At 36.6% G+C, this 27,513-nt stretch overlaps 1 protein-coding gene across 5 annotated transcripts in view; it reads right to left on the bottom strand.

The window, feature by feature from the left end:
• LOC114050146 (serologically defined colon cancer antigen 8 homolog) overlaps positions 1–27,513 on the bottom strand; it is a 268,476-nt gene that overhangs the window by 97,712 nt on the left and 143,251 nt on the right. For all 5 annotated transcript variants that reach the window (XM_027871749.1, XM_027871748.1, XM_027871747.1 and 2 more), the window contains 2 exons: positions 8,266–8,393; positions 6,057–6,165 (listed from right to left, as the gene is read on the bottom strand). In XM_027871749.1, coding sequence (XP_027727550.1) covers positions 6,057–6,165; positions 8,266–8,393 — 237 coding nt within the window. The remainder of the gene's footprint in view (positions 1–6,056; positions 6,166–8,265; positions 8,394–27,513) is intronic.

Raw genomic sequence — 27,513 nt, 5'->3', positions numbered from 1 at the left:
TTATATGGCATTTGTTATGTGCCAGGCATTGTGTTAAGTGCTTTACGGTTATCATCTCATTTGGTTCTCATAACAACTCTGAGAGGTAGGTGTTATTATCCCCATTTTACAGGTGAAGAAATTGAAGCAAATAGGGGTTAAGTGACTTGCCCAGGGCCACACAACTAGTACGTGTCTGAGGCTGGATTTGAACTCAGGTCTTCCGGACTCCAGATTCAGGGCTTTCTATCTACACCACCACGTCACTGCCTAAATCACACACATAGGCAGCAGGACACAAAATCTTTAAAATATTTTACTGTTAGAATGGAATCTCACACACGTGCACACACACACACACACACACATCTCTTCAGAGAGCACCATGCTGGAGACCTAACACCTTAGTATGTGCAAAAGCACTGTGCTTTGTTCAGATAACTATAAAAAGGAGAAGACAAAGTCAGTTTTCAAGAAGCTTACAGTTTCCTTAGGGAAAAAAGGAGATATACGGAGTATCTCAATAGTCACGGTGCAGTTTTAAGCTACTAAAGCTTAACATATACAGACATATGTAACCAACTCAAAATACTTCTGCAGCATAGCCTGTCACAAGGGTGGTAAAAATGGATAGGGATATAAAGAGATGAAGATCCCAATCTGAAAATTTTCCTGCTGGTTCTGAATGATGTGTACTCAGCTGACTAGATCTAATAGTAAACTAGATCATTTAAATTAGTGTGAATCAACTTATATAGTAATGAACTGTGAATAACACAGAAATGTATCACTGAAATGTATGAAGGAAAGAAGCTCTTAAAAACAATTATACGCTTTTAATTTTGGTGACAAGTGTATAACAAATAGCACCTTTCATGAGAATTTATCATATTCTCCTTTTAGCAAAATCCAGGAGGAAATCTCCCATTGCACTACAATAAAAATTTGGGGGCAGTGGACTGTTAAAATTTTAAAAGAGCTCAATCATTCACTTAACAAACCTTTATTGGCCATCTATGTTCAATCCCCCTTAAACCAAATTTACATGAAAGCCAAATGGCCTGATGTATTTAAAAGCACTATGAGATGTGTCTCACTTCAAATCTCGTGAATATGAGATACTTTTGAAATCAAGCATAGGATAGAGGCAGACTTGAGTGAGTTCCTTCCTGTGTGACAAAAAAAGAAAACAAACAGAATCTATTTTAAAAAGAAATAATCTTGGGTTTTTTGATACAAAGCTGACTATTTCAATCTTCACACATTTCTCCTAAGAAGCCTAAAAGCAGAACTGAGGCCATTTTCTGCAAAGCATAAAATATAAATGTCATGTAAATGGACATAGCATCCACAGGCCTAAAAGGAATCAGGTGGAGACCCTAAAAACAAAATAAAACAAAACTACATTCTCTTTATTTCTCTCTTCTGTTGCCATTTAATTTGTGTGGGATTTGGTGTTTGGAATTCGTGCTTTCTTTACTACAGAAGATGATAGAGGACAGGATGAAAATATGGCTCACATTTCAACAGCATTTTAAGATTTTACGTAACACTTCTCATACATTAACCTGCATTCGATTCTCACACAAATCTTCTGTAAAGCAAGTAGCGGGGCCATTAGTTCTCCCTTTACAGTTTATACTACAGGACTTCTGAGGTTCCTTCCAGCTCTTATATTCTACGATGTTATAGAATAGGAACACTGCAATTCAGAGAGGTTTAATGAATTAATGAGGGTCACAAAATTAAATGTTATAACTGGAATTTGGAACTCAGGTAAGCAAATGTCATATTGCGACATGGGACAATGGAAAGACTGCAGCATTTGGATTCTGAGGACCTAGGTTTTATTTCCACCTCCCCCCACTCACCAGCTTTCAGACCTCTGAGAATCAGTCTTCTCATCTGTAAAACAAGGTAGAGGGACAAGATGACCCCTTCCAAATCCAAAGCCATGACCCTATGATCCATTGACTCCAAGTTCATGCTGAATTTCCTTAGAGGGGAAAAGACTGACTCAAGTAAATAGGAACATGGAAAATGTATATTTTATGATGCTGTAAAATGTGAGGCAGCTTGGGTGGCAGAGTAGAGGGTTGAACTTGGAGTTAATTCAGATCTCTCCTCAGATACTTACTAGCTGTGTGATCCTGGGCAAGTCACAACTACTGTCTGCCTCAGTTTCCTCATCTGTAAAAATGGGAATAATGATAGCACCTACCTCCCAGGATTGTTGCGAGGATCAAATGAGATAATATGTGCATAGCACTTTGCAAGACTTAAAATGCTATATAAATGCTAGCTATTATTATTTTAGGGGCCCCTCAAAGTTGTCTTTTTATGTTTAGTCCAGAAATATAGAGAATTGATGGAATCTGCTGAGTAGGGGAGTGCCATGTTAAGACCTATACTTAAGGAAAGTCACTTTGGCAGCTTTGTGGAGAATGGATTGGAGTGGGATGAGATCTGAGGTAGGGAGGTGAGGGTAATCACCAGGGGCAAAAGCTACAGAGAAGTCAAGAAAGGTGATCACTAAGAAAAGACCATCAGATTTGGTATATATATATATACACATATATATATATATATACACACACACATACACACACATATACATATATATGATATACATATAATATATTATTACATATAGTAATATATATTTTACTAATCATACTCTGCATTATACACAGTATACCTTAGGAGTTAAATAAGTTGTTGCTTAAATTAATCAAAAGTTCACTTTCAAAGTCATGGTAAAATGCTTTTAAAACAAGATTTTATTGTATTTTCATAGATGTCAGGGTAAGAGATTCAAGCCTCTATGGCTAGATTAACCTCAATTAGGATGAAACTTTGTTTCTACAAAATCATCAGAACTATTATGAAGAGTAGGAAGAAGGAATTAAGATCAGAAATGCAGACAACAGGATCTGGAGTGAAGTAGAGCCAATACAGAGGACACACCATCAAAAATACAACCAGGTTCCTGGGGCAGCTGGGTGGTGCAGTGGATAAAACCCTGGGTGTGGAGTCAGGAAAACCTGAGTTCAAATCCAGCCTCAGATACTTACTAAGCTATGTGATCCTGGGCGAGGAACTTAACCCATTTGCCACAGTCTCCTCATCTGTAAAATGGGAATAATAACAGCATTTACCTCTCAGGGTTGTTGTGAGGATCATAGGAGATAATAATTGTAATGAGCTTAGCACAGGGTCTGACACACAGTAAATGCTATGTCAATGTTAGCTATTATTTTTATTGCTACTACTACAGAGTCAAGATCAAGATCAAGATCATGGGAAAACTGAGGCCAGGGCAATGGAAAGGCACAAAGTTTTAAATGAATACAGTGGAAAAGAAAAGAGGTGGAAGAGACATATTAAGAATTAAAAGAATATCTGGTGACCTGGAAATAGTTTCACCTGGTTGTACTCTGGACCTCTGTGAAACCCATGCATATGCAAACTGCCTCCCCATAAGGTCCTGATAATATATGTCATTCTTCCCTGAAATTCTATTGCCATCACTTTGATCAAAACTTTTGTTTTCTTTTTCTTTTAGTGAGGCAATTGGGGTTAAGTGACTTGCTCAGTGTCACACAGCTAGGAAGTATGTGTCTGAGGCCGGATTTGAACTCTGGTCCTCCTGATTCCAGGGCCGGTGCTGTGTCCACCACGCCACCTACCTGCCCCAGAACTTTTGTTTTCTATTATGTTATTTCATTGACTTCTTTTGAAAGGAGTAGCAAATGAAGTGCAGTATCACTATTTTAAATAGGTATATCAGTCTCATTTTGCCTCATTAGTGATAGTAAAGGCAAGTTAAAACAATTAGTTTACAGTTACATAGTGAGCTGAAAGTACAAAGCATGATACAAATTCTAAATAATAAAACTTTTAATTACATGTAACATATGTTTTGGTAGATGCTTTTATCATGTCGTAAGAAAAGTAAATCAAATGTCACCAACCAATCAAAAAAAAAAGGCAACTAGAGATGCTTATGATAGTATTTCATGGAGAAGTAAATTACTTCCTATTGGCCCTGCCACATCATAATAATTAGAGGTCAAGGCATTTAGCCACCTCATGCCTTTCCCCTCCAAAACACGAGATATTTGGTTAGTTTATTAAGATGGGGCAAGTATCTTCAGATTTCGAGAGATAGTGGAGCACAGAAGGGCCATAGCACACTATGGTCCATGGGGTCACAAAGAGTTGGACATAACTGAATGACTGAACATCAACAAGAAGTATCTTCATTGCTTGTTCTCCATCACCCCTAATTAACATGTTCCTTAAATGGTCCATGCCCGGTTGACAGTATGTTGGTCCCAGAATTCCTTGTGCCCTGAGTTTCCTCTGAAATCAGTTTAAGGGTCATATGCTTTTCTAGTTAGTCAAAACCATTCATTGAATTTTCTGACTACACATAAGGGACTCTGATCATATGCAAACCCTGTAAGAGGAAAGAGAAAGGCCTTTGGTACTCATGGATCTTGCAGTTGTCCAGGAGAGATGCCATTTATTTGGTTGGTGTGTTGATGTTGGAGATTCAAGAAAAATTGCCCAGTGAGCAGCAATGTTCCGTTTCTCTAAGAATTTTCTTTTTCAATATGGATACATAAAAACATTGGTTTATTTGTTATAGTGTTTTGATTATGCTGGGAGAAAAAAAGTTATGTAAAAAAATGGGAGAGATGCAGAGCCCTAGAGCTACCCGCACTATTTTATCAGATCATTATGTGATATGACATCTATTTTGACTTTCCCTTTTAAAATGCTCAATGATTTTTTTGTGCAATCCATGAAATTCTTTATACATTCAAAGTACATTTAATATGAATTAGAAAATATTGCAGCTAGGAGGAATTTTAGGAATCACCTATTCCAAACCCCTTGTTTTGTAGATGAGAGGAAGGCTCATTGACTTGACATAGTCTAACAGCTACCTAGTATTAGTCTTGGGACTGGTAGCCCAGTTTCTTCTCAGGCACCTTCAGAGCTGCATTAATTCTTTCAATTTAATTGACTAACGCATTAGGACTTATATAGTAGGTGCTTAATAAATACTTGTTGAATGATTGGTTATAGTGCCTAATCTAACCAAGAAAAAAATAAATATTCTCTGGGAACATATGGCTGGCTATAAAACCATGAAAAACAATTCACATAAAGGTCCAAATTAATAAAAAGCTACAAAAGAGCATTGGCACTTCTTTTGGTTGCATCTTCCATAATAAAGCACATTCCAGAAATGATTTTGTTTCTGAAATATCCCCTTTCTATTGAAACACCTACAATTCTCAGAAATATTATATGACTAAAAGTTACTTCGTATTTGTTCACTGGAAACAGTGCTAATAATTTCAGCATAAAACTGTTCTATTTAAATGTAAGATATTTACTGTATTTCTATAAGAATACTTCACAAAAGCAGAGGCAGTAAATCGAATCGGGAAGACTTAGTTTAAAATCCATCTTTTAACTAGCTGTTTGACCCTAGGCAAGTCACTTACTTGACACGTCTCAGGCAGCAATACCCTAGGATAACAGGGTTATTATGAGCCCCTACAAGGTTATTGTGAAGACCAAATGAATTAATGTACATAAAGCACTTTACAAACCTTAAAGTACTATGTACGTGCCAGCTATAGTTATCATTATTTTAATCTACTAAGACTTGCATCTATCTCAGTTGAGAGAGTTTCCACACCAAGAGCCCCCACACACTGATGAAATAACTGACTCCTTTGTGCATTGGTATATTTTACTAAATAATTTTTCTTCTGAAATTCTGTTTTCTGTAATTAGTCATTTCTTGTATCTGCTTTAGGATGCACACATTGATAATATACATACACACAAATGTGCACATGTGCAAAAACAGCAATTCAGGTATAACAATAAAAAAATTCAAAAAGATAATATTACTTATCAAAAAGAATATTAGCATCTACAAGAGACAGGACCACTTAATTTATAAAGGGTGAACAAAATTCCTGTTCTACTTTTCAGAAGATAAATAACAGAAATCTCACAGATAAAGTATTATGTGACTTATTTTGGCCTACCTGTTTTTGCCTGTAATTTCTTCCAATTTCTGGGCTAACATACAGCATTCTTCCTTCAGCTTTGCCATAAATGTATTCTGGGAGCTCAGCAATGAAAATTGTTCACTTTCTAGAAATAATAATATCCCCCCAAGCAATTAAGGTGATTATAATTGAAGCTTTGCAATGTTGCCACATATAAAAAGATAGAGACTGAGACTGCAACCTTGTTTTCCATAGGTCATTTTCAGTGACCCTTAGGTCAAAGGGCAATTTCTACTTTCCTTTAAATTTCCTGAGGCATTCAGTTTTGCAAACATCACACAACTAACAAGGCCTCAGTCATATATATGCTGACCAAATTTTTAAAAATACATTTTAAAATACCGTTACAGAGCTATGGGTGAATAGGCTAACGCTAGATAGTTACAATGATTATTCGACTATAAATTCAAGGTGTTCACTAATCAGTTGTTCACAAATACAGAATGAGGTAAATGAAACTCATTGGATCATTCTTTGGTGTCATGCAGTTACTTCATGCATCATTTATGCTTACAGGTTCTCAACTTTGAAGAGAAAAGCATTTGCTTTCCCTTTTCTTCCCCTGACCCTCCCATACTATTTTTTTCCCTTGGAATGCTGCTTCGTTAGGAGCTACTTCAAACATTTAGTAATAGCAGGTGAAGAAATGAAAATGACCTGTAAAAAGAAATGTGTTCAAAGAGGTGTTAAAGATGGTAAATTACCCTGATCAAGCCTTCAGAGGCTCTGCCTAGAGCTCTGTAATCACCAGGCCTCTGGTAGCAGTGGCAGTCTGGAATAATTTATCCCATAATTTTCTCTCTCTCTCATGTTGGTGGCAAAATACCTATTAGGTTAAGTCTGGTCAGAAATTATTGTTGTTGGCCAGAGGCCAGTATAAGAAAATATCTTTTTTTTTCATCTGAAGAGGTAATTACATAGGTCAATATGGTATAGATGAAACTTTATATGGAACTAAGTTATTTAATTAAGCTCCTTTAGATAATTTGCCCAGAAAATGAAAGACAGGTAATATTAACCTGTATGTGCATGAATTATGATAATTACCAAACATTCTATGTGAACTATATAATAAAACACATATAAGCTTTAAGTATAAGAAAACTAGTAAGTGACAGCAGTATATGGTATACAAAACAAACTATCTCAGTATACTAAAACGCAACAATAAAATTTCTGGAAAAGAAATGACTAATTAAGCTTCTCCGTTAATTGTACAATAGGCTTACAGAATCTGTAGTATGAAATTCTAATAACAAATACTGTCTTGTTTTGACTAACACTGTCCATGAACATACCCAGCTCAACACTGAAAGGGACTAAAGAAGGCTCTGACTGAACAAATCAAAATGCAGAGTTTCAAAGTGCATTTTACTTTCAAATTAAAGGTAAAGAGTTACTGGCCAACTGAGTCTGCAGAATGGAGCCAATGCGATGAAAGACGTCAGTTTTTAGCCAAGCTGCCAGCTGTGGCCAAGGCCTTGTATTAGTGAATTTTAATATCAGTTGCAATAACTTGAAGAATGCAAAGGATTAAACATCCTTTCTAGATTGGGAAGGGGGAGGGGAATCATACAAATGCTAAAAATGTTCGAGGCTTCAAAGATTAAATAAAGGAACATATCAATTTGGAGCCACTGAATTACATCCAGCTGCGACAGTGAATTAAGAACCGATTAATGGCTAAAGCTTTTCTCCAGTTTGGATGCTGAGGCAAACTCATTAGGCTTTTAGAGTAGCTATAATGTGTGTACTGTGGGAACTATTCAATGCTATTCAGGAGACTTTAACTGTAAGCTCAGAGCATTTCCCGCAGAGCTTCTGATGCTATTTTCTTTATATAACATGTGTGCCTGAAAATCCAGCCAAAAACAAGCCCTTTGTTTTTCTACTTTGTTGTGGTCTCTCTCAGCTTTACATTTCTTGAACACAGGTAAATAAACTCATAATCCAGATGGTGCAACAGATGTGAGAGCAGCACTCTGAAATCAACAGACAGTGGGCAATACTTTCCATTTTCTCTTTTAAACGCTAACTAATATGTAATTCGGAATCTCCGGTGTCGTTAGCATCTGCTCCCTTCGGCCAGCCAAAGGTTACAGGTGTTCCTGATGTCATTTCACAGTGAGGCGTGGGCCTAGCTTGTGAGCGAGTGCCCAGGCTCTAATCCTTCCCGACCACCTACCAGCTTTCTCATGCTGGGCTTCCATTTGCTCCATCTTCTGTGTCAGCTCCTGCTCTCTTTGCTGGGCCTGAAGGGCTTGGGCCTTTGCGTTACTGCTAAAGCTCTGCTGAATGCTTTCTTTTTCCAGCCTATAAAACAGAGGAAACACACAGAAATTTAGCACTCACATGCACAAAGCCCCCACAAACAAAATCCCCCATAGTCTCACAGATAGCTGATATATAATAAATAGTTTAGCATAAAAGCATTCTATCTTCATCTATAACTAGTCTTTAGGAGAAAAAAAAATTGACCTCTTGCAATGTCAAATACATGCCACCAACTAACTCCAAATGGACAAAAAGTAAAAAGTATTAAAAATAAGGCTTTACAATTTCATTATGGCATTTCATAATAGTTGTGTAACACCTCCCTCATTCAAAGCACAGCTTTATTTATTAATTAGTACATGTTAATTTTAATTTGTTTTGTAAAACACGTTTGGCAAAACGACGTTACAGAAGGGCATTGAATTACACACTGAAAATGATATAAATGGACAATCAGTCTAAGAATGACTATAGGATGGTCTCATGATTCTTATGGTAGTTTAGACTTGGTCATAACGTAAGTTGGGGTAGTCTTACATGGGTTATGAATGTGTGTTTTGCATCTTTAGTTAATCTTCTGCCATCCCCAAATGTTTCATATTCCGATGCTGGTGTCGAAGAAGCCAGTGATTCAAAATAGCACGAACTTATGGCGAAGCTAGAGAGTCTGGCTCCCTTTTCACATCACAAAGTTTTAATGAAAACTGAAATAATGGGAGGGAATCCATCCAGGAGCAAGTCAATGATCCTGCAGTGCCAAGTTGGTCTGTTTTCACTTACACATATTGACCCGTTGTGCTACATACAGATAAGGAAAAGATGAAATCAGAACTCTGTGGTGGGGGTGGGGGGTAGGAAGGAGAAGCGCTACTCTCAGTGCTGTACAATGAAATCTCTTTTTGATGGTTTGAAAGGAGAGGACATGGAGAAAAGTCACAGACTGCTTTCCTCATTCCTCAGACAATGTCACAGGGGTTGCTTAGCAGTATGAGTCCATAAACACAGTTAGGAAATCAACTCTGAGAATTCACATAGAACAATGTGTTTTATGCCTCTCTAAATTCACCATATAATATTATGCATATAGTTATCTATGTTTTTGTCTGACCCTCAACTAGTCTAAAAATTCCATGATGGTCAAGGACTATATTTTATATTAATAATAATTCACATTTAACAACACTTGGATGCATATGAAATAATTTCCCTCAAAACAACTCCATAAAACAGGTCATACAAACAATATTCATATAATATATGTATAACACTTTGAAATGGTAACATTATATATAAAATATTAATATGATATTGATAAATAATAAATGATACATAGATACAAAATGATATATGTCAGCTGTTATCATTATGCATGTGGATAAAGTATGATATTGTGAAAGCAGCCCTGGCTCTGGGGTCAGAAGACCTAGGTGCTAAGCCTTGTGTGGCACTGGACATATACATCACTTAACCTCGGTAGGCATATTCTGACATTTGTAAAATGAGGTGATAGTCTCCATATCCCCAGCACCTGATACATAGGGGATGCTTGACACTACTTAGCTTGTGAGTACATTTGCCTCTAGTGTCTTTTATAGTTTTAGATTTATGATTCTATTATTCCTATTGTAGATGTGGAGAAACTGAGTATCCGATAGGTCAAGTGATTTGCCTGTGGGTCAATTTTGGTGCTGACCTGGTCTTACCTGGCTCACTGTATCATACCCCAACACATAGTATAATGCTCTGCAATAAATTATGCCTCACATTTATTGTTCGTTAATGGAATGAATTAATGAACTCAAAGAATGTTCTCCTAATGATGGTATAACCTCTGGTAACATCACCAACTGATGTCAGGATAGCCTAAATGATATCACCATGTGATATCAGCATATCACACATATTGGACAGTTTCTATATAAGATGAGAAATAGGAGAAAATATTATGAATAGCACTTTCTGACTTACACAGATATTTCTACATATTGAACTATTTGTAGGAATTTCTCATCCATGCTTTCGTTTACTAGTTAGGTTTTTACTGCATAGCCTTTGCCAGCCTAAACATGAATAATTCCAAAAGGCCAGCATTATTAGCCCATGCATTGTTTTGGCATTTTAGCTCTGACATTCCAGTAGTTTAATGTTTAGGACAGTGTTATGGCATCAATCCCAGGATGATAACGCACTAGCGCTTTACTCAGATGGAATCTTTGGTGGTTCATGTTGAAGGTCCATGTTATGGGTGAAATTGTTACAAGGTGTTTCTAGTATTTCCATAGTACATTTTCTTGGACAACATTCAGAGTCTTGCCCAATGCCAAACACTACTAAGTTGTATTAAGACAAGGAGCTGAATTGTGTTTTGTATCTCTTGGAAGTCAAGTCAGGTTCAGGTAACTAGTCAATCAATCAATAAACACTTATTAAGCACCTACCATGTGCCGGGTACTTTGCTAAGCACTTGGGAGTGCTTTTGACAAAGAAGTTAAAAGACAGTCCCAGCCCTCAAGGAGCTCACAATTTAATAGAGAGACAACATGCAACAAGGGGTATATCCATATTTTAACTAGTATTTGTTAAATATTAAATAACTTGCATTTATTAAGCACCAACTCTGTTCCAGGCACTATTCTAAGTGCTGGTAAAGAGGTGATGGATGAATGGTACAGAAAGTCCTCTTATCATTCCATCTTACCCTGTATCTGTAATTTGTCCTCACAATCTCTTTTATAGCCTCTTCAACTCAGTTTCTTCTGCAGACCATCACCTTATACTAGGTACACTCTCCTCCCTTCCCTATTTTGATCACCTGGTAAATCAGTTCAACTCTCCACACTATCCTCTTCATCCCAACACCTTCCCTTTTAGTCTACCACTGCTATTATTTAATCCTAACTGGCTCCTCAGTGCAGCAAAGCAATCCTTTTATGTTTCACTACTCCACTCACCAGAACAGTGATACTAACCCTTTATATTCCTCCTTATGATTCTTATAGGACCTCCTCCTCCCACCCTTTCAGCTAAGGACCTCAACAAATACTTCACTTAAAAATTAAGGCCATCTCTGAAAGCTCTTCTCCCTTTCTTACCTCACATCACTCAAGTCTATTTCTCTACTACCTCCTCTTTCACCTCAAGAGTTGGGTCTCCTTCAATCAGTGTTAAGTGACTTGCCCAAGAGTCATATAGCTAGTAAGTATCTAAGGTCCTTCTGACCCCAGGGCTGGTGCGTTATCAACTGTGCTCCCTACCTGCCCCTTGGCATGTATACCTTAAAGCACGATGGGAGGAGATGGTCAATTTCTCTTTGTCCTTTCTCCCATTCTTCCCTTTCTTTATTGTCCTCTCTTATTTCTTTTTCTTTCTTTCTTCCTTCTGTTCTAACTCTTTCACTCTTTGTTTTCCTTCTAGTCCTTGAAAGGCTGAGAGATTAAACCAAAGATGTTGAGAGGTCCCCACCCACCCAAAGGCCCACGAACTACTTTGTCCTAGACAATATGATTAATTATTTTTGTAGAATTCACCAGTGTGTCTTTTTTCAAGATAAATCTGTTTTGTTTGGCCTCATAGCTTGATTATTAAGTTTTCTGTAGTGTCTTTATAGTGAAAGGTATGAATAAAAGTTCTATGTGAAAAAAAAGAGTTGGGCATCCTTCTGAAAGCACTCCTTTTGACATATACCTCTGATCCCAACCCCTCACATCTCCCTTAGGAGACTGCTGTCTCTCCTCTCTCTGTCTTTGTCTCTGTCTCCCCCTCCTCCCGCTTGCTGTCTCTCTCATCTTCAGTCTCCCCTCAGCTACTGGATGCTTCTTTGCTTTCTAAAAACAGAACCATGTCTCTCTATTCTTAAAAAAATGCCTACTGGCCCCACTTGCTACTGTTCTCTCTCCTTGCTCTCATGGCTAAACTCTTTGAGATAGACATCTACATTGAGTGTCTCCACTCTTTCTTCCTTCACTTGCTTCTAAACTCTCTGTAGTCTTATTCAACTGAAGCTTCTCTCTCTAAAGTTACCAATAATTCCTTAATTGTGAAATGTAAATCTTACACCTTTGACACTGTTCATTGTTCTCTCTGCTGGGATACTTTCTTCTCTTCAAGGTTTCTCCTCTCTTGCTTCTTCTACCTGCCCAAACGTTCCTTCTTCATCTCTGCTGAATCTTAATCCTGCTATTCTCACTAACTTGTGAATGTCCCCCAAAGTTCTGTCCTGGGCACTCTTTTCTTTTCCCTCTACACTATCTTGCTTGATAATAGCCATTAGCTCCCATGGGTTCAATTATCATCTCTATACAGATGATTCCCAGATCTTTATATCTAGAACTCATTCTCCTCTTGAGCTCTACTCTTGATTTACCAGTTGCCTTCTAGAAATTTTGAACTGGATGTCCCATAGACAATTCAAACTCAATATGTTCAAAACACAACTCATAATCTTTCTGCCCAAATCCTCCCATTCCAAACTTCCCTATCAATGTCAAAAGGCCATCTTCCTTCCTGTCATCTAGGCTTGTGACATCAGTTCCATCCTTGACTCCTTTCTCTCTTTCAACATATTTCTTGTCAAGTCTTGTTGTTTCTACCTTCTCAACATGGCCTAGGAATATCCCTTTCTTTTCACTCACATGCTGCCACTCTGGTACAGGCCCTCATTACCTATGCCTGGACTACCACAATAGCCTGCTGGTTGGTTACTGCCTTAAGTCTCTCTTTACCCCTAATCTATCCTTCACTCAACTGCCAAAGTAAATTTCCTGAAGTACAGGTCTTACCATGTCACCCTTCCACTCAAAAAATTCCACTGGCTCCTTATTACCTCCAGAATCAAATGCAAAATGTTTCTGTTTGACATTTAAAACCCTTTAAAACATGGCCCCTTCCTCTTTCCAGTCTTCTTACACTTTACTCACTTCTATCTACTCTATAATCTATAATTAGGTACACTGGCCTAATTGCTTTTCCTCCCACTTAAGACATCATCCCCCAATTCCATGCTTTCCCCCGCCTTAAGCCAGCAATCTGGATTCCTTCAAGATTCAGCTTAAATCCCACTTTCTGCAGGAAGCCTTTCCTGGCCCTTTGTCTCCCCACCCCCATTCTCCTCATCCCCTCCCCAACTTAATGCCTTGCCTCTGCAATTACCTTCTCGCTACACTGAGAATATCTTATACATAAATAGTTATTTTTGTGTTGTATCCCCCATTAGAATACAAGCTCTTTCAGCTCGGGACTGTATTTTTGCCTTTCTTTGTATCCCCAGTGCTTAGCACAGTGTCTGGTATATAGTACTTAATAAACGCTGTTTTTGGCTGATAGAATGAGATATAAATCTTTCAGAGAGAGACAAAGCATGGATTAGTTTTGTTGACTATATGTATTTGTTATAAGAGATGACTTTTATTTTGGGGAGAACAGGGGAATGGATAGTTATACCATCAAAAAGATAAAAAAGGAAAAATACACAGAAAAGAGAAGAAGAAAGTTCGTAAGGGTACACAGATAACTGGGGCAATGTTGGAACCATCACATTAAACGTAATAGGGACTTTAAAAACCAAACTGTTTGTAAAACGTTCATGGTGGCATAATTCAATCCTCCTTTTTTCTGTTCTTTATATAAGGAGATATTAAAGTTTGTTGATGTCTGACAGGTTCATAATAAAAAAAAATTGTTAATTAATGCAGCTTTACTCCTTTCCCACATGGTGGGAGAGAATACTGTTGTAAGTATGTATGAAGTATTCTCTTATATTTGTATGAGAAACAGCACAAATGGCCAAGTCACCATGCAAACATGCTGTGCTGGTATGGGACTGGTATAGGACAGATATGTGCCCCCTCCCACCACGAGGCCTTCCATTCCAGAGAAGAAGTATGACTTAAGGGAATCAAAAACAATTTTTACAATACAGCTATGTACATTCTGCTGTCCAAAAGCTATAATGGTATGGATTTCTGTTGAAAGGAAAGCATTAGGACCCCAAGAATGATACTTAAAACAAATAATACTGACAGCACAAATCCTGGTAGAATCCACCATTTCTAATTCCCTCTTCATTCATATTAAATTGCCTAATTATTAAGTTACTGAATTTGAAGAAAATGAATCAGTGCTACCATAAAGTACTATGTAGAACCAAAAGAAGTTTCCTGGAGAGTGCTTAGAATTTGGGGAAGAATTTATAGAGCTCTGGGTTCAATCTATATAGGAAAATTTTATGATACTTTAAAAACTGCATTTGTGTTATATAAAGGTATGAGCTTGTGGCTTACTATAGTTATTATAGCTCTTCAATGACAAAAAAATTTAACAGCAAAACAATAAAATTTTGTTACACATTTCGAGTCCTTTCAATCATTCTCCAACTTTTAACTTTCTCTAATTAAGAAGATATATGTTTTATATCTTAATATTTACTTTACACAACACTAAATTATAGGCTTTATTTGTATAATGGATATTATAATTCTTGCCTTCTCAAAGAATGGGGGAGAGGGTGGAAGTGGGGGTGAATATTTGGAACTGACAATGAAAATAATATTGAAAAAAAACCAACTAAAATATGTTAAATTGCTATTTTCTTACTTCTTTATTCTTTATGCTTACTTTTTTTCTGGCTTCTATTCTGCCCCTCTGTTATTTCATTTTCACTCAGAGGATGTGTCACAGAATCATAGAATTTTAGGACTGGGAAGGACCTTAGAGATCATCTAGTATTTTACAGATGAGACTGATATCAATGAAGATTAAGAAAGATACCCAAGGTCACATTTCTAGTTAGTGACAGAACCAGGACCAGAAGCATTTTTACTTAAGGGAAATTGCATCCCTATTTGTTATTGCCCAATGGAGAAGTTGAGTCTTCACTCAAATACATGCAACTTGACTTCTCATAAAACAAATATATATTAATAATAAAATATGGCATTTACATAACATTTGAAAGTTCAGAAAGGAATATACATATATGTATATGTGTGTATATGTGTGTGTATGTGTGTGTGTGTGTGTATCCTAATTTAATCAACAAACCTATGAATTAGGTACTTAGGTATTACAACTCCATTTTACAGATGGGGAAACAGGCTCAGAGAGGTTAATAAATTGTTTATGGTCACATACAATAGTAAGGATCAGAAGTGGGATTGAATTTTCAAGGCATTATGTAGTTCCTTTGTTGAAAAAAAGTTATTAAACAAAAAACAAAAACAAACCAAGTCCCTTGCTGTGCTCTCACTTTGTGTGCTGCACTTTGTGTATACCTTAGATGGCTGGCTTATCCTTAAGTCCCAGCTCCATCAAGCTCTAGAAAATGAAAATGGCCTAAAAAAATAAACTCCTAGAAATCTAAGTTATTTCAAGGGAGTGATTGGGGAATGAAGAAGAATATGGTCCAATACACTATGTTTCAGTTTGGACTCTGTGTCAACAACTACATTTAAATGTGGTTCATACTGAGAGATGTAGTTAATTCTATTTTTAAAGGAGGAAATAATAACATAGAGATAAAAACATATATGAATGAGGCCAAAAAATTCTCAAATTGCCAACTCAGTTATTCTCCCAATTACCACCTCATAGCATTTACTATTTTTCAGATTCTGTTACTTAAACAAAAAACACGTCAAAGAGTAAAGAGTATTGAACACACCATCTTGCTCAAGCACCAGTATATAGTTCTTCAAAAAGCATAACGTCAACCTTATAGATGGAGAAACTAAAGAAAAGTTAAATTTGTTTCTCAAAGTCTCACAATGTCAGTGGCAGAGATGAAGAAACATCCTGACAGGGATAATCTTTTATATAAATGGGAATAAGGTAACTGCCTTATAGTATGATCTGAGAGATCCAAGGAAGGTCCCTAACCCACAAAGGTAGGACTTCACTGGCCTGTCGGTCCTACCTGAAATCTCACCAGTGGAAATTAATTCCTTGAAGTGAAAAGGTTGTTCATAATTAAAACAGAAACAGCCCTTGAAAAGATAGAATACCATATCCATTTGCAGGCATCCCTCTTCATGTGCATTAGTTTTACCAACTCTTTTCCAAATTGATAGCCAGATAATATTAACTAGCATATTATCTATCTATACTATCTAGTATGTATTGTCTAATACGTAAGCTAATATATCTCTTTAAGATTTACAAAGCACAGGGCAGCTAGGTGGCGCAGTAGATAGAGCACTGGCCCTGAAGTCAGGAGGACCTGAGTTCAAATCCAGCCTCAGACCAAACACTTGAGACTTACTAACTGTGTGACCCTGGGCAAGTCACTTAACCCCAATTGCCTAAACAAAAAAAGAAAAAGATTTGCAAAGCACTTTATAAATATTATATCATTTTATCCTCATTACAACACTATGAGGTAGATGCTATTATAATTCCCATTTTACAGTTTGGGAAACTGAGGTTAAGCAACTTGCCCAGAGTCACATTGCTCAGACACAGTAAGTGTCTGAGGCCAGATTTGAATTTAGGTCTTCTCAACTCCATATCCAGTGCTCTATCCACGATGCCACAGGGCAGATTTATGAGAAAAGAAAGAGTAGAAGAACAATGAATCTTTGGACATATGGGAGGTTGCTTGAAGAAGGGGAGAAGGGTGCTAAAGGAGGTGGTGGCAGTGTACTGATGACAAACTTCACATCCTTCAGTTTTCCTAAGGCCAGGCCTATATCTAAATCTCAAGATCATTAGCCTGTTCTTTTGTGCTGATTACACTACACTGCCTCATAAAGAAGTTCTTTCTAAAATCATAAATACCAGTAATGTTGCCCTTAGAGTAGCCTATCAAATAGATACTTTAATTTGTTCATTTTTAATTGTAAGATGATTTTCTATTTGTATGAAACAATCTGATGCTTTTCATCCAGTTCGTCAACTAATGGATATTAATTTTCTCATTCTGTGGCCAGAAGGGAAGAAGTCAAACTAGGGAGAAAAAGCTTAGGTTGTCATAATGGACCACAAACTGCACATTAGTCAACTATTATTTAAAAAGCTGACGTGAAACTAAGATCTATTAATAGTGGATGAGATATATACAAGCTGAAAAATAATAATTCCTTGGCATTGACCATGCAGGTCCTTATTAGAAAACTATATCTAATTTAACCTCCATATTTTTTCTTCATGAAAATTATTTATATCTTTTGTTGTTACATCACACATTTCCAGATATATCCCTCTCGCCCTCCTATACCTAGACAAATAACCCCTTGTCTCCAAAGGATAAAAAGGAGAGGGGAAAAAAGCAGAAAAAGCAAGTGAATAAAACTAACTAGCACATCAACTGAGCTATATATGCAATGCTCTCTACACCAAGAGCCTCCAGCTCTGTAAAAGAGGGAAGTGCATTTTCTCATGTCATCTTTGGGGTCAAGCTTGCCAATTCCATATTTCAAAGCAATATATAGAAATGGGAAGGGGAAAGGGGTGGAAAATAACAATAATCATTCACACACATATAGAATTGTACAGAGTAGGTACTCCCCGTATAACAAACCTGTTAGATAGATAGCACATGTATCCTCATTTTACAGATGAGGAAACTGAGGCACAGAGAGGACAAGTAATGTATGCAGTATCATACAATTAGCAAGTGCTGGAGTGGTATCTCAAATCTAGATATTAGTGTTCCAAGTCCAGTGCTTTTTTTATGCTACACCACACTGCTGGGCTTTAACAGCAGCAACAAAAATTTTAAGATAAAATATAATATATAGGATATATAACATAATAATAAAATATAATAAAGAACTTCCTAAAACTAAGTAAGAAGAGACACTGAAATAGACACTTAGAGATGACACAGCGATGCTTCAGAATAGTATGGAGACTGTCTTGGAGGAGGTTAGGTACGATGCCCTAAAAATAACAGGAGACTAGATAATCATATTCAGGTCTACAAATTAACTGTACAATTGGGAGATTTTTCAGAATGAAAAAAATAATGTTTTATGGACAGTACATGAAGTTCATTGCTTTTAGGGGAAACAAAAATTCTATTTATACTGTTAGGCTCATTTCCCTTTTATTTGAGCAGAGATGGAAACATGGGGAGGTGGAGAGTAGGAAAACACATGGGAACTCAATTCTGTAACCTCTCCTTCCTCCAGTATGCAAATGATTTAACAGTAACACACAGATTTTCTAGAGTAAATAATTTCTATTTCCATCCCTGAGAAGTATGTCAGTGTTTCAGACTCAATGTTTCAGAAATGCATTATCAGGTCAGCGTATGTACCACTAGCAGGAAAAGGAGGAGGAAATAGAGACAAGGAGGACACCTTTTCTCAGAAAAACAGCAAACACTAAGACGTGTGGGAACAAAACAAAGATATCCCTGAAAACCATTTTTACTGTAAAAACATCTATGTCCCAGAATGTCTAAAACCTATGGAAATCTTACATATCAAGTAAAAGGAAGCTCAGCACACGTATGGATATTGACAATTTGGAAACGAGTACCAATGTTGCTAGTAGTTTCCTTCTCTAGGTATTAGTACTTTTATAATAGGCAATGAAGACACCTTAGGAAGATGCAGCTGAGCACTAATTAGAGTTCTGACTGATAAAATCACTACTACATTTATTCATGAAGATCTTTTACTTAAGTATAAGATTCATAAAACTTACCTAGATACCTGAGGGGTAACACAAGAGGAAAGCAAAGAAGAAAAAATAACTTTCAGTCTATATTATTGTGTGTCTAAGCAATTTTAGTGTGCTCAATGTATGTAGCTAGATTTGTTCTTATTTTGGAGCCTGTTTCAGTCTGAGTCCAAGGTGTAGAAAACAAGAACAAAGTCGTATTTTGTAGCTTTACAATTTAATTTAATTCAAGCAGCATTTATTAAGTGCCCAGAATTGTGCTATGTGCTGGAAATACAAAGACCAAAACAGCAAATAGTCTATGCCCCAGAATAGCTTACAGTGTACGGGGGGAGGGGGATGTAACGCATACATAAACAGTACATTATGAGAAGAATGGAGGAGGGAGAATCAGAAAAATCTTCACTGAGAAGGGAGCAACTGTAAGGAAGCTAAGGATTCTGAAAGGTGGTGATAAGAAAGGAGTGAATTCCAGGAATGGGAATGATAAGTAAGAATGTATGGCAGGTGGAGGATAGAGTATTAATCTGGGGGAACCCCCAAATACAATCCAAATTGGAGTCCAATTTGGCTAGAAAGCAGAGTATTTCTGGTCCTTCCTTATTTCTTTTTTTGGAGGGGAATAACATACAATACACCTGGAAAGGAAAGAAGGAGTTCAATTAGGGTGAACCTTAAACAGGCTATGGAGTTTTAATTTTACCCTGCAGTCAATGGGAACCACAAAAGTTCTCATAGTAAAGAAGTGACATGTAAGAGACTTTGGCAATTGTCTCAAGAAAATATGAAGGAAAGAAGAACCAGAAAGACTGATTAGGAGGCTATTAGGAGGTAGTTTAGGTGAGAAATGATGAGGATCTCAACTAGGACTATGGCTACATGAAAGGAGAGAGGAGAATGGATAGAGGAGTGTTAGGTCCGGAAGTCAGACTACAAGGTACAGAGAAGTGAGAGGAGTGAAGAAGTGAGGTAGTAAGTACAAAAGATTCTAGAAGTTTGACAGTGAAATAGAAGAGAGCTATAGGCTAGCATTTTGCAGAGACGGGAGGGCCAAGTGAAGTATTTTAAAAGAGGAAGGTAGGCCTGAGTATGTTTATAGGCAGAGGGGGAAAAGTGAGTAGATAGCAACTGACTGAAGAGGAAAGCATGGGAGTGATTGATTGGACACATTCCTGGATTTTCCTCAGACCAACAACAATAATAAATTTTGCAAAGTTCTTTACTCACAACAACCCTGAGAGGCAAGCTGTGCAGTTATTCTCATCTTACTCCTGAGAAAACTAAGGTTCAATGAGTTTAAGGCCCTTGCTCAGGACTACATAACTATTAAGTAGAGAACCACAAAAGCTTAGATTTGGAAAGGACCTGAGTCCAATCCTCTACAGTGTCCCCAAGGAGCCATTTAGCTTTCACTGAAAGATCTTCGGTAAACCCTGCCTACAAGCTGAAGCAGTCTACTTCCTTCTTATTGTTCAGTCATTTCAGTCATGTCCAATTCTTTGTGACCATATTTGGGGTTTTCTTGGCAAACATACTGCAATGGTTTGCCACTTCCTTCTCCAGCTCATTTTACAGATGAGGAAACTGAGGCAAACAGGTTTAAATGACTTGCCCAGGGTCACACAGTTAGTAAGAATTTGAGGCCAGATTTGAACTCACTAAGATGAGTCTTCCTGTCTCAAGACCCATTACTCTATCCACTGTACCACTTAGCTGCCCTGATTTCCTTTTTGGATAGGGCTAAAAAGGATAACAGATAGCAACAGAGCCAGAAATCCAACCTGGATCTTCTCATTCGAAGGCCAGTGCTCTTTCTATTAACCCATATGTGTGCTATCACACTGTGCTCTACTGTCATGCCCTCCAAAATATGACAAAATGGAAACAGATGTCTCATTTTCACTTTCAAATAATAAAAATACCTTTGTTTGCTTTATTTGACTTGGTTTTATCAGTACACTGTCTAGTCCTTGTTTTTCTCTTCTGAATCATTACCAGTTTTCTTTATTTCCTCTGACAATCTCTTAGATGAGCACATTTAAATCTAATAACACCAGGGAAATGCATTTTGATGACACATTTGTGATATGTCAAGGGATAATACAGTAATCACAACTAATACAAAATTGTGACTATTGAAAGTCAAATGTCTCAGGGATTTTCCTTTTTAAAAATAACATTGTATATGCTCGTACTAATTATTTTATGGCAAGAAATATTTTATTGCAGAAATCAATTCCTTGACTGATGCATATTTATGCAATAAAATGATAGGAAATGTGCAATACATCATTGTATTTACTGGTTAGCTAGAAAGATATAACTGTGGTTAAAATCATACATCAGAAACTTGCTATCTTTTAAAAAATGAATAGATGGAAAATACCTGGACAACAAATGCAAACTGAAAAAGATCCTTGGACTCAGAATGCAGAATGAGACATATATACATACACACACACATATACACACGTATGTGTATACACATATGGCCAATGTGAAAATTGGTTTTGCTTGACTATACATGTTTGCAACAGGGTTTTTGTTTTTCTTTCGTTCTCAATTAGAGGAGGGTTAATGGGGTAAAGAGATAAGGTATTTTTACTGATTTAAAAAATTAAGAATACATACACACACATATTCTTGGGAATTCAGCAAATAAGCTGTACTGGAATCAGGGCATCATTTCATCCTAATCTACTACCCACATCTTCCCAGTCATAATAATAAGTCCTAAAAATTTGAGAATATCATTTTATTAGACCTAATGATATTGAACACTTACAATCTTAAAACTACTTAGAAGAAAAAGCTTCCAAAATATAGTGACCTAGCAAAAGAAATTACAATTCTACAAGATGAGAATAAGGCATATGTTATCCCTGTCAACTTGTCTGTTAGAAGACTTGTCCTAACGATGATTTCAACAAATCTATTGAAGATAAGCTTGCATTCTAATCCCTTCATCCAATTACAAAAAACAGTCTTTTCAGCCTCCTGAGAAAAAGTCAATGAACATTAAGCCTAAAAGTATAATAGCAGAATAGCAACTTGCCTTTGGACCATTTTTATTTGAATACCATCAAAAGAGATGAATAGAATGAGGTAAAAACAATAAATATACTCTGCAATAACTATTTTACCATAAGTACACACAGTAATGTATTACTGAGGAATGATTATATACATAAATTTTCCATATACATGAAGTTTACTCCTCAAAGACTCTTTTCATGATGCCATTTTGGCAGAAATATGGCTAAAATGTAATATATATGTTCTTGCAGTCTTTAAGTATGCTGAACATAAGTTAATTTTTTCTAAATGACTAACAAAGTTTTCTCTACTGTTATATCTTTCAAGAAATTTCATTTGATTTTGACATGCACATGGAGATACCAAAGGCTGTATTTTTCTCTACCACAGGCATTTTTATAGTCAACAGTAAGGTGAGTGTGATCTTGTATTCACTATACTTTTCAGTCAGCTGTGTGAATATGAAGTTTTATCATTTGAAAGAGCCTTTTAAAATCTTTTTTTGGAGGATTTTCTTCATATGGGTATAGATATTCTCATTTAAAATTTTACATAATGAGAAAAGAAGTACATGTTAATGTTTTTTCCATCCTTTTTTGGGGGATGGAGGGACTAAGGTTTGAGACTTTTTTCCACCTTTAGCATGCTACCACTCCTTCAGATATGTTAAAAACCGATCTCTCAAAGTCCTCACAGCTGGGTCACCTACAGCTGACCCAGCTACTCTTCCTATCTTGGTTACTTTTAGTGTCATTTCCACACCATCACAGATCACATCTGATACTGTGATGTTGGAATTCAAATGAGGGAGCTCCTTTGTCTTGAGTGGAGAAAAGCGTTTGTTAAAGAAATCTTTTTAGATGTTTGATTGAGAACTGAAGGAGACTTTAGAGGTCATCTAATCCAACCATTCTGCAGAACGGGAAACTGAAACCCAGAAAGGTTCATTGAACTGCCTAAGGTGAAGCAGGTAGTAAATGAAAGAGTTGGATTTGAACTTACGTCCTTTGACCCCCAAGTGCACCAGTCTAATGATCTTCCTTGCACTGTGAATATCTTATCCCTTTCATGAAAACATTTTTAAGGCATTTTGAGTGACTTCTGCAAAAATTCCAAATTATTTATTCCACTAGTTTGCTCCATTGTTATTACACTCATACATTTGCTCTGCCTTGATCTGGTAAATGTTCTTTAGGCCACCTATACCTTCTTCTGCTTTCTCCCACACAAACACTTAAAAAGTACAAAATTTCTGGATCTATATCTGAGGAGACCATGATCTCACTTTGTTCTGTTCCTATTTCTAGACATAATTTTTCTAGTAAATTTGTTTTTAACCAAAGTCATTGAGTCAGTCATAAAATTTTAGGGTTAGAAGGAATCAGAGACTACCTAGTTCAATTTCTTAATTTTACAGACAAATAAAGTAAGACTTCAAGAAATTAAGAGTCATACTCAAGGTCATGCAGCTAGCCAGCCAATGGCCTTCAAGCCCAGTGTTCTTTCTAATGCCCCATCCTGCCTGGATGACTTCAACTGAAGCTGTGCATTTAAATGCCTCACACAGATGGATAATTATGAGAAAACATTTTTAAATGTCAAAGAAGTTAATAATTTCATTTTGTTTTATTTTGAGACTGGCTCTCCTTATCTCATTCAGACTGGAAATTTAGTGGCTGCTCATGAACCGACCCCCTGCAGATCAGCAAGGAAGTTTTAAACGGTTGAGCTTAGCACAGACACCAGTTTAGCCCATTGCAGTTTGGAATTCCCAAGCTCAAGAGATCTGCCAGCCTCAAACACCCCAGAGTAGGGATGATGGGCGTGGGCCACTAGCCCTACTTTTCTTTAGGTAAATTATCTTAAAATAGCTATTAAATTTAGTTTTTAAAAAGAGATTTCATCTATCTGAATAAATTGAAAGATAAATGAAAGGAGAAACAAAGGCAAGTGATATAAAACTAAAAACAGCTGAAACAGTATCACCATATTATAACAATGTAAATGATACAAGAAAACATTTTTTGTAAATAGATTTTCTCTGAAGCAAACCCTCCAAATATATGTTTAAACCAGCAAATTAAGTTATGAAATACATGAAAAAAATTATTCTATACAGTTAGGCTGGCAAATCATGGGAAATTTTCTAATTATGTCCATGGATTGCAGACTCCTAATAAGTTAATATAAACTTAATTGGAAAATCTTTATCATTTGCCAGTCTAACTGTCTGAAATTGTTAAATGTGAAATAAGAGGCTATCTGAAAGATTTTCCCCATAGATTTCTCCCCTTCATCTCCAGTAATCATTCTCACATCAATGCTTGTTTCTACTAGGAAAGGCAGTAAGTGGCTATTTTTGATGTTCAGTTAAGGCTTTCAAGATGAATCAGGAAGCCTAAACAGTTCACTTTTTGTCAGTTTGTCAATCAAATTAGTTAGCTCATCCCCATCCAGTGAACTAATTTGTTCCCTTTGTTGCCTTTAAGTGATTTCAATATCTTGACATAAAATGTGGAATGCAAACAATTGGTGGATGGTTTCAAATTTATGAAATTTGCTGTGGGTGGTTTGTCAAAAAGTAGTACAAAAGGAGGAAGAGATAGAAACACAGAACTGATAGAAAATATCACAATAAATCTACAGTTTATGTTATCATTATAAGGTCATCATTTGTATAAAAAGGCTTCCAATCTTCTTCACTTCTTCAAACCTCATGAAATGATGCATGGAGAAAGTGTTTACGCATGGAGGTAGAAGGGAGAGGGGATATATATGGAATCACTGTAAAATGTTGCTTTAAGCTCTAGACTTTTAATCTATGCCATTGATTTCCAGTAATGGACTGTTATAAATGGGTTCATTTCCCAGAGTATCAAAGCCAACACCTATCCTGTTGTCAGAGCTCCTTAGTTTAAGGCAATATTCAGTAGGTCATTCTGTGAAAGAAATTCAAGTTCAATTAAACTGATTCCTATTAAGTGTTTACTGTATGCAGTGTACTTTGCCAGGCACTGTGGGATAAAAAGATGACAAGTGATAGAGGTGCTGCTGCCTTCAACGACCTTTAAATCAAATATGGGCAGGAGGAATGAACATAAATAGGGAAAGGGCAAATCAGAACATAAGAAGTGAATAGGCTACATTAGACAGGGATCAGATATGAGGGAGGCAGTGAAAATTCCATCAGAGTGAATCAAGGAAAGCTCTGAGGAGGAGCTAACACCTGACTTCATCTTGAAGAAAGAGGATTTCTTCTTAACCAGTTAGCCTCCGCTTGTCTGATAAATTCATTTTCAATAACTTTTCATCAGTAAGACAAAACTGAGGCTATAATTAATGAAAGATATAAAAATGCCGCCTTGGTCAAACAAGGCAGTGATAAATGATGGCTTACTTTCATTTAAAAAACTTGTTCTGCTTCTCCACTTAATAGTTTCATGTGTTCACATCCATATTCATAACATAGCTGATGTTTCCTGCCCCTTTCAATACTACTCTTCCTTCCTTAATGTTTTCTCTTTCATAAAGTGCTCTCTCTATCCTCAGAACTACTATTCTCTTTCCCTGAATGTTAACCATCATTTCTTGTATTGCAGTTATTCTTGAGCATGTATTATCTCCACTACAAGACACTAGAATGTCAATTCCTTGAGGGAAGGGATATACTTTGCCTTTCTTTGTATCCTCGGTACTTAGCACAGTGCCTAGCACATAGTTAAGCTTGTACTTGTAGACTTGCTGACTTGACAAGATTATAATCTAAAGGAAGGAGCCTGTTCCGTCATTTTGATTGGTGCTCTGCACACAGCAGGAACTCAATAAATGCTTACAACTAGAAATAATGAAGTCATATCGATGAGGAAGTTGTATTAGGTCTACGGGCTGAGAAGAAAGGGGAAATTAAATTGTGTAGGCATCTGTCAGTTTTCCCAAGCCAAATTAACTTAGAGTTAAGGCCAGATGATCGAGATTCAAATCTCATCTCTGAAGCTCACTACCTGTGCGACCTTGGGTCTCCTCTTAAGGTCTTCAGGCCTCGGCTGACTCATTTATAATGAAGGAGTTGGGCTAGATGGCGTCCAAAGTCCCTTCCAGAACTACAGCAATGATCATATACTCATTCCTATGACTTGGGTTAAAAGCTCAGTTCCTCTAGTTATTACTTGTATGGTAAGTACCCATCCCTGAATCTTTCTGGGCCTTAGCATCCTTTTCTATAAAATGAAGGAGAGGAATCACAAGACCTCTCTTCCAATCTTAAATCTAAGTCTTTTTATACACAAACTACAACTTTTTCCTAATTTACATTTAGCTTGAAACTCTTGGATTTCATAAGTTTAAAAAAAACCTTTTATGGTGTATTTATGTGATGTGAGTGAAAAATAGATGACTTACCAGTATCAGGCAGACCAAACATTTAAATAAATGTTGGGCTGAACTTGATAATTTTCATTTGAATATCTGACATCATGTATATAGCAACTGAACACTGTTTTAGGACTTGACTCCGTTATTCAAAAACTCTGAGAACCCAATTGAACATACATTGATTCAGGTTTGGGCACAGCACACCTCACCTCATCACATAGAGTTCACACCTCACCTATAGCCTGAAAACAAAATTTCACTCCTCCAGAAACCTCTACTCATCACTTTCTACCTCCATAACTTTGTGATGTGCATCCATAGATCCAGGTTAATTTTGTGTTGTTCTTTTACCCAGCAGTGTTAAGGTAATAATAAATTATTAAGTGTTTTAAGGAGCTCAGAAATTGTGATGGAGGAGTTCTATAATATTAAAATTAGAATATTATAACTATAACAGCTGATATTTAAATAATGCAAATGCAGTTTGCAAAGCACCTTACATGTCTTATTTCATTCGATCTTCAAAACTCTGTGAAGTTAAGTGCTACCATTATCCTCATTTTGCAGATGAGGAAACTGAGGCTGAAAAAGGTTAAATGACTTGCCCAAGATAATCCAATTAGAAAATATTTGAGGCAGTATTTGAACTCAGGTTTTCCTAACTCCCAAGCTGAGCTCTCTGCCTATTGAGTGACCTAGCTGCTAAACTAATGGTTTGAGCCAATAAATTTTATTAGGATAATGAATCATGAAGGATAAATATGCTGGATGAGAACTCCTCAGGAAATTGTATGAGATATAAAGAGGTAAATAGGTATAATTATGGGACTAGTTTAAATTAACTTGCATTGCAAGATGTGCATTTCTCTTCATCTGGAGAGATTTTTTTTTCTTGAAAATCTGATTAGTATGATCATATAGACCCAAAGTATCTCCTTTAAAAATAACTTGATATTCATAGAATGCACAAGAGTAGATGGATATCTAATATAAATGATAACAAAATATCAGTGGAAATAGCTACAGAACACTTTTTGTGAACTGTTGGTTATTCTGAACTATGGCTATTATCCCTACATCTTAAAACCAAATAGCCCAGCTCAAATAAGATAGATTTATCTCACCTACTATG

This window comes from Vombatus ursinus, unplaced genomic scaffold (assembly GCF_900497805.2).
Source record: "Vombatus ursinus unplaced genomic scaffold, bare-nosed wombat genome assembly UNPS02014798.1, whole genome shotgun sequence".
In the NCBI taxonomy this organism is placed as follows: domain Eukaryota; kingdom Metazoa; phylum Chordata; class Mammalia; order Diprotodontia; family Vombatidae; genus Vombatus; species Vombatus ursinus.
Note: the sequence above shows the minus strand (reverse complement) of the source record. Positions and strands in the feature narration are given on the sequence as shown.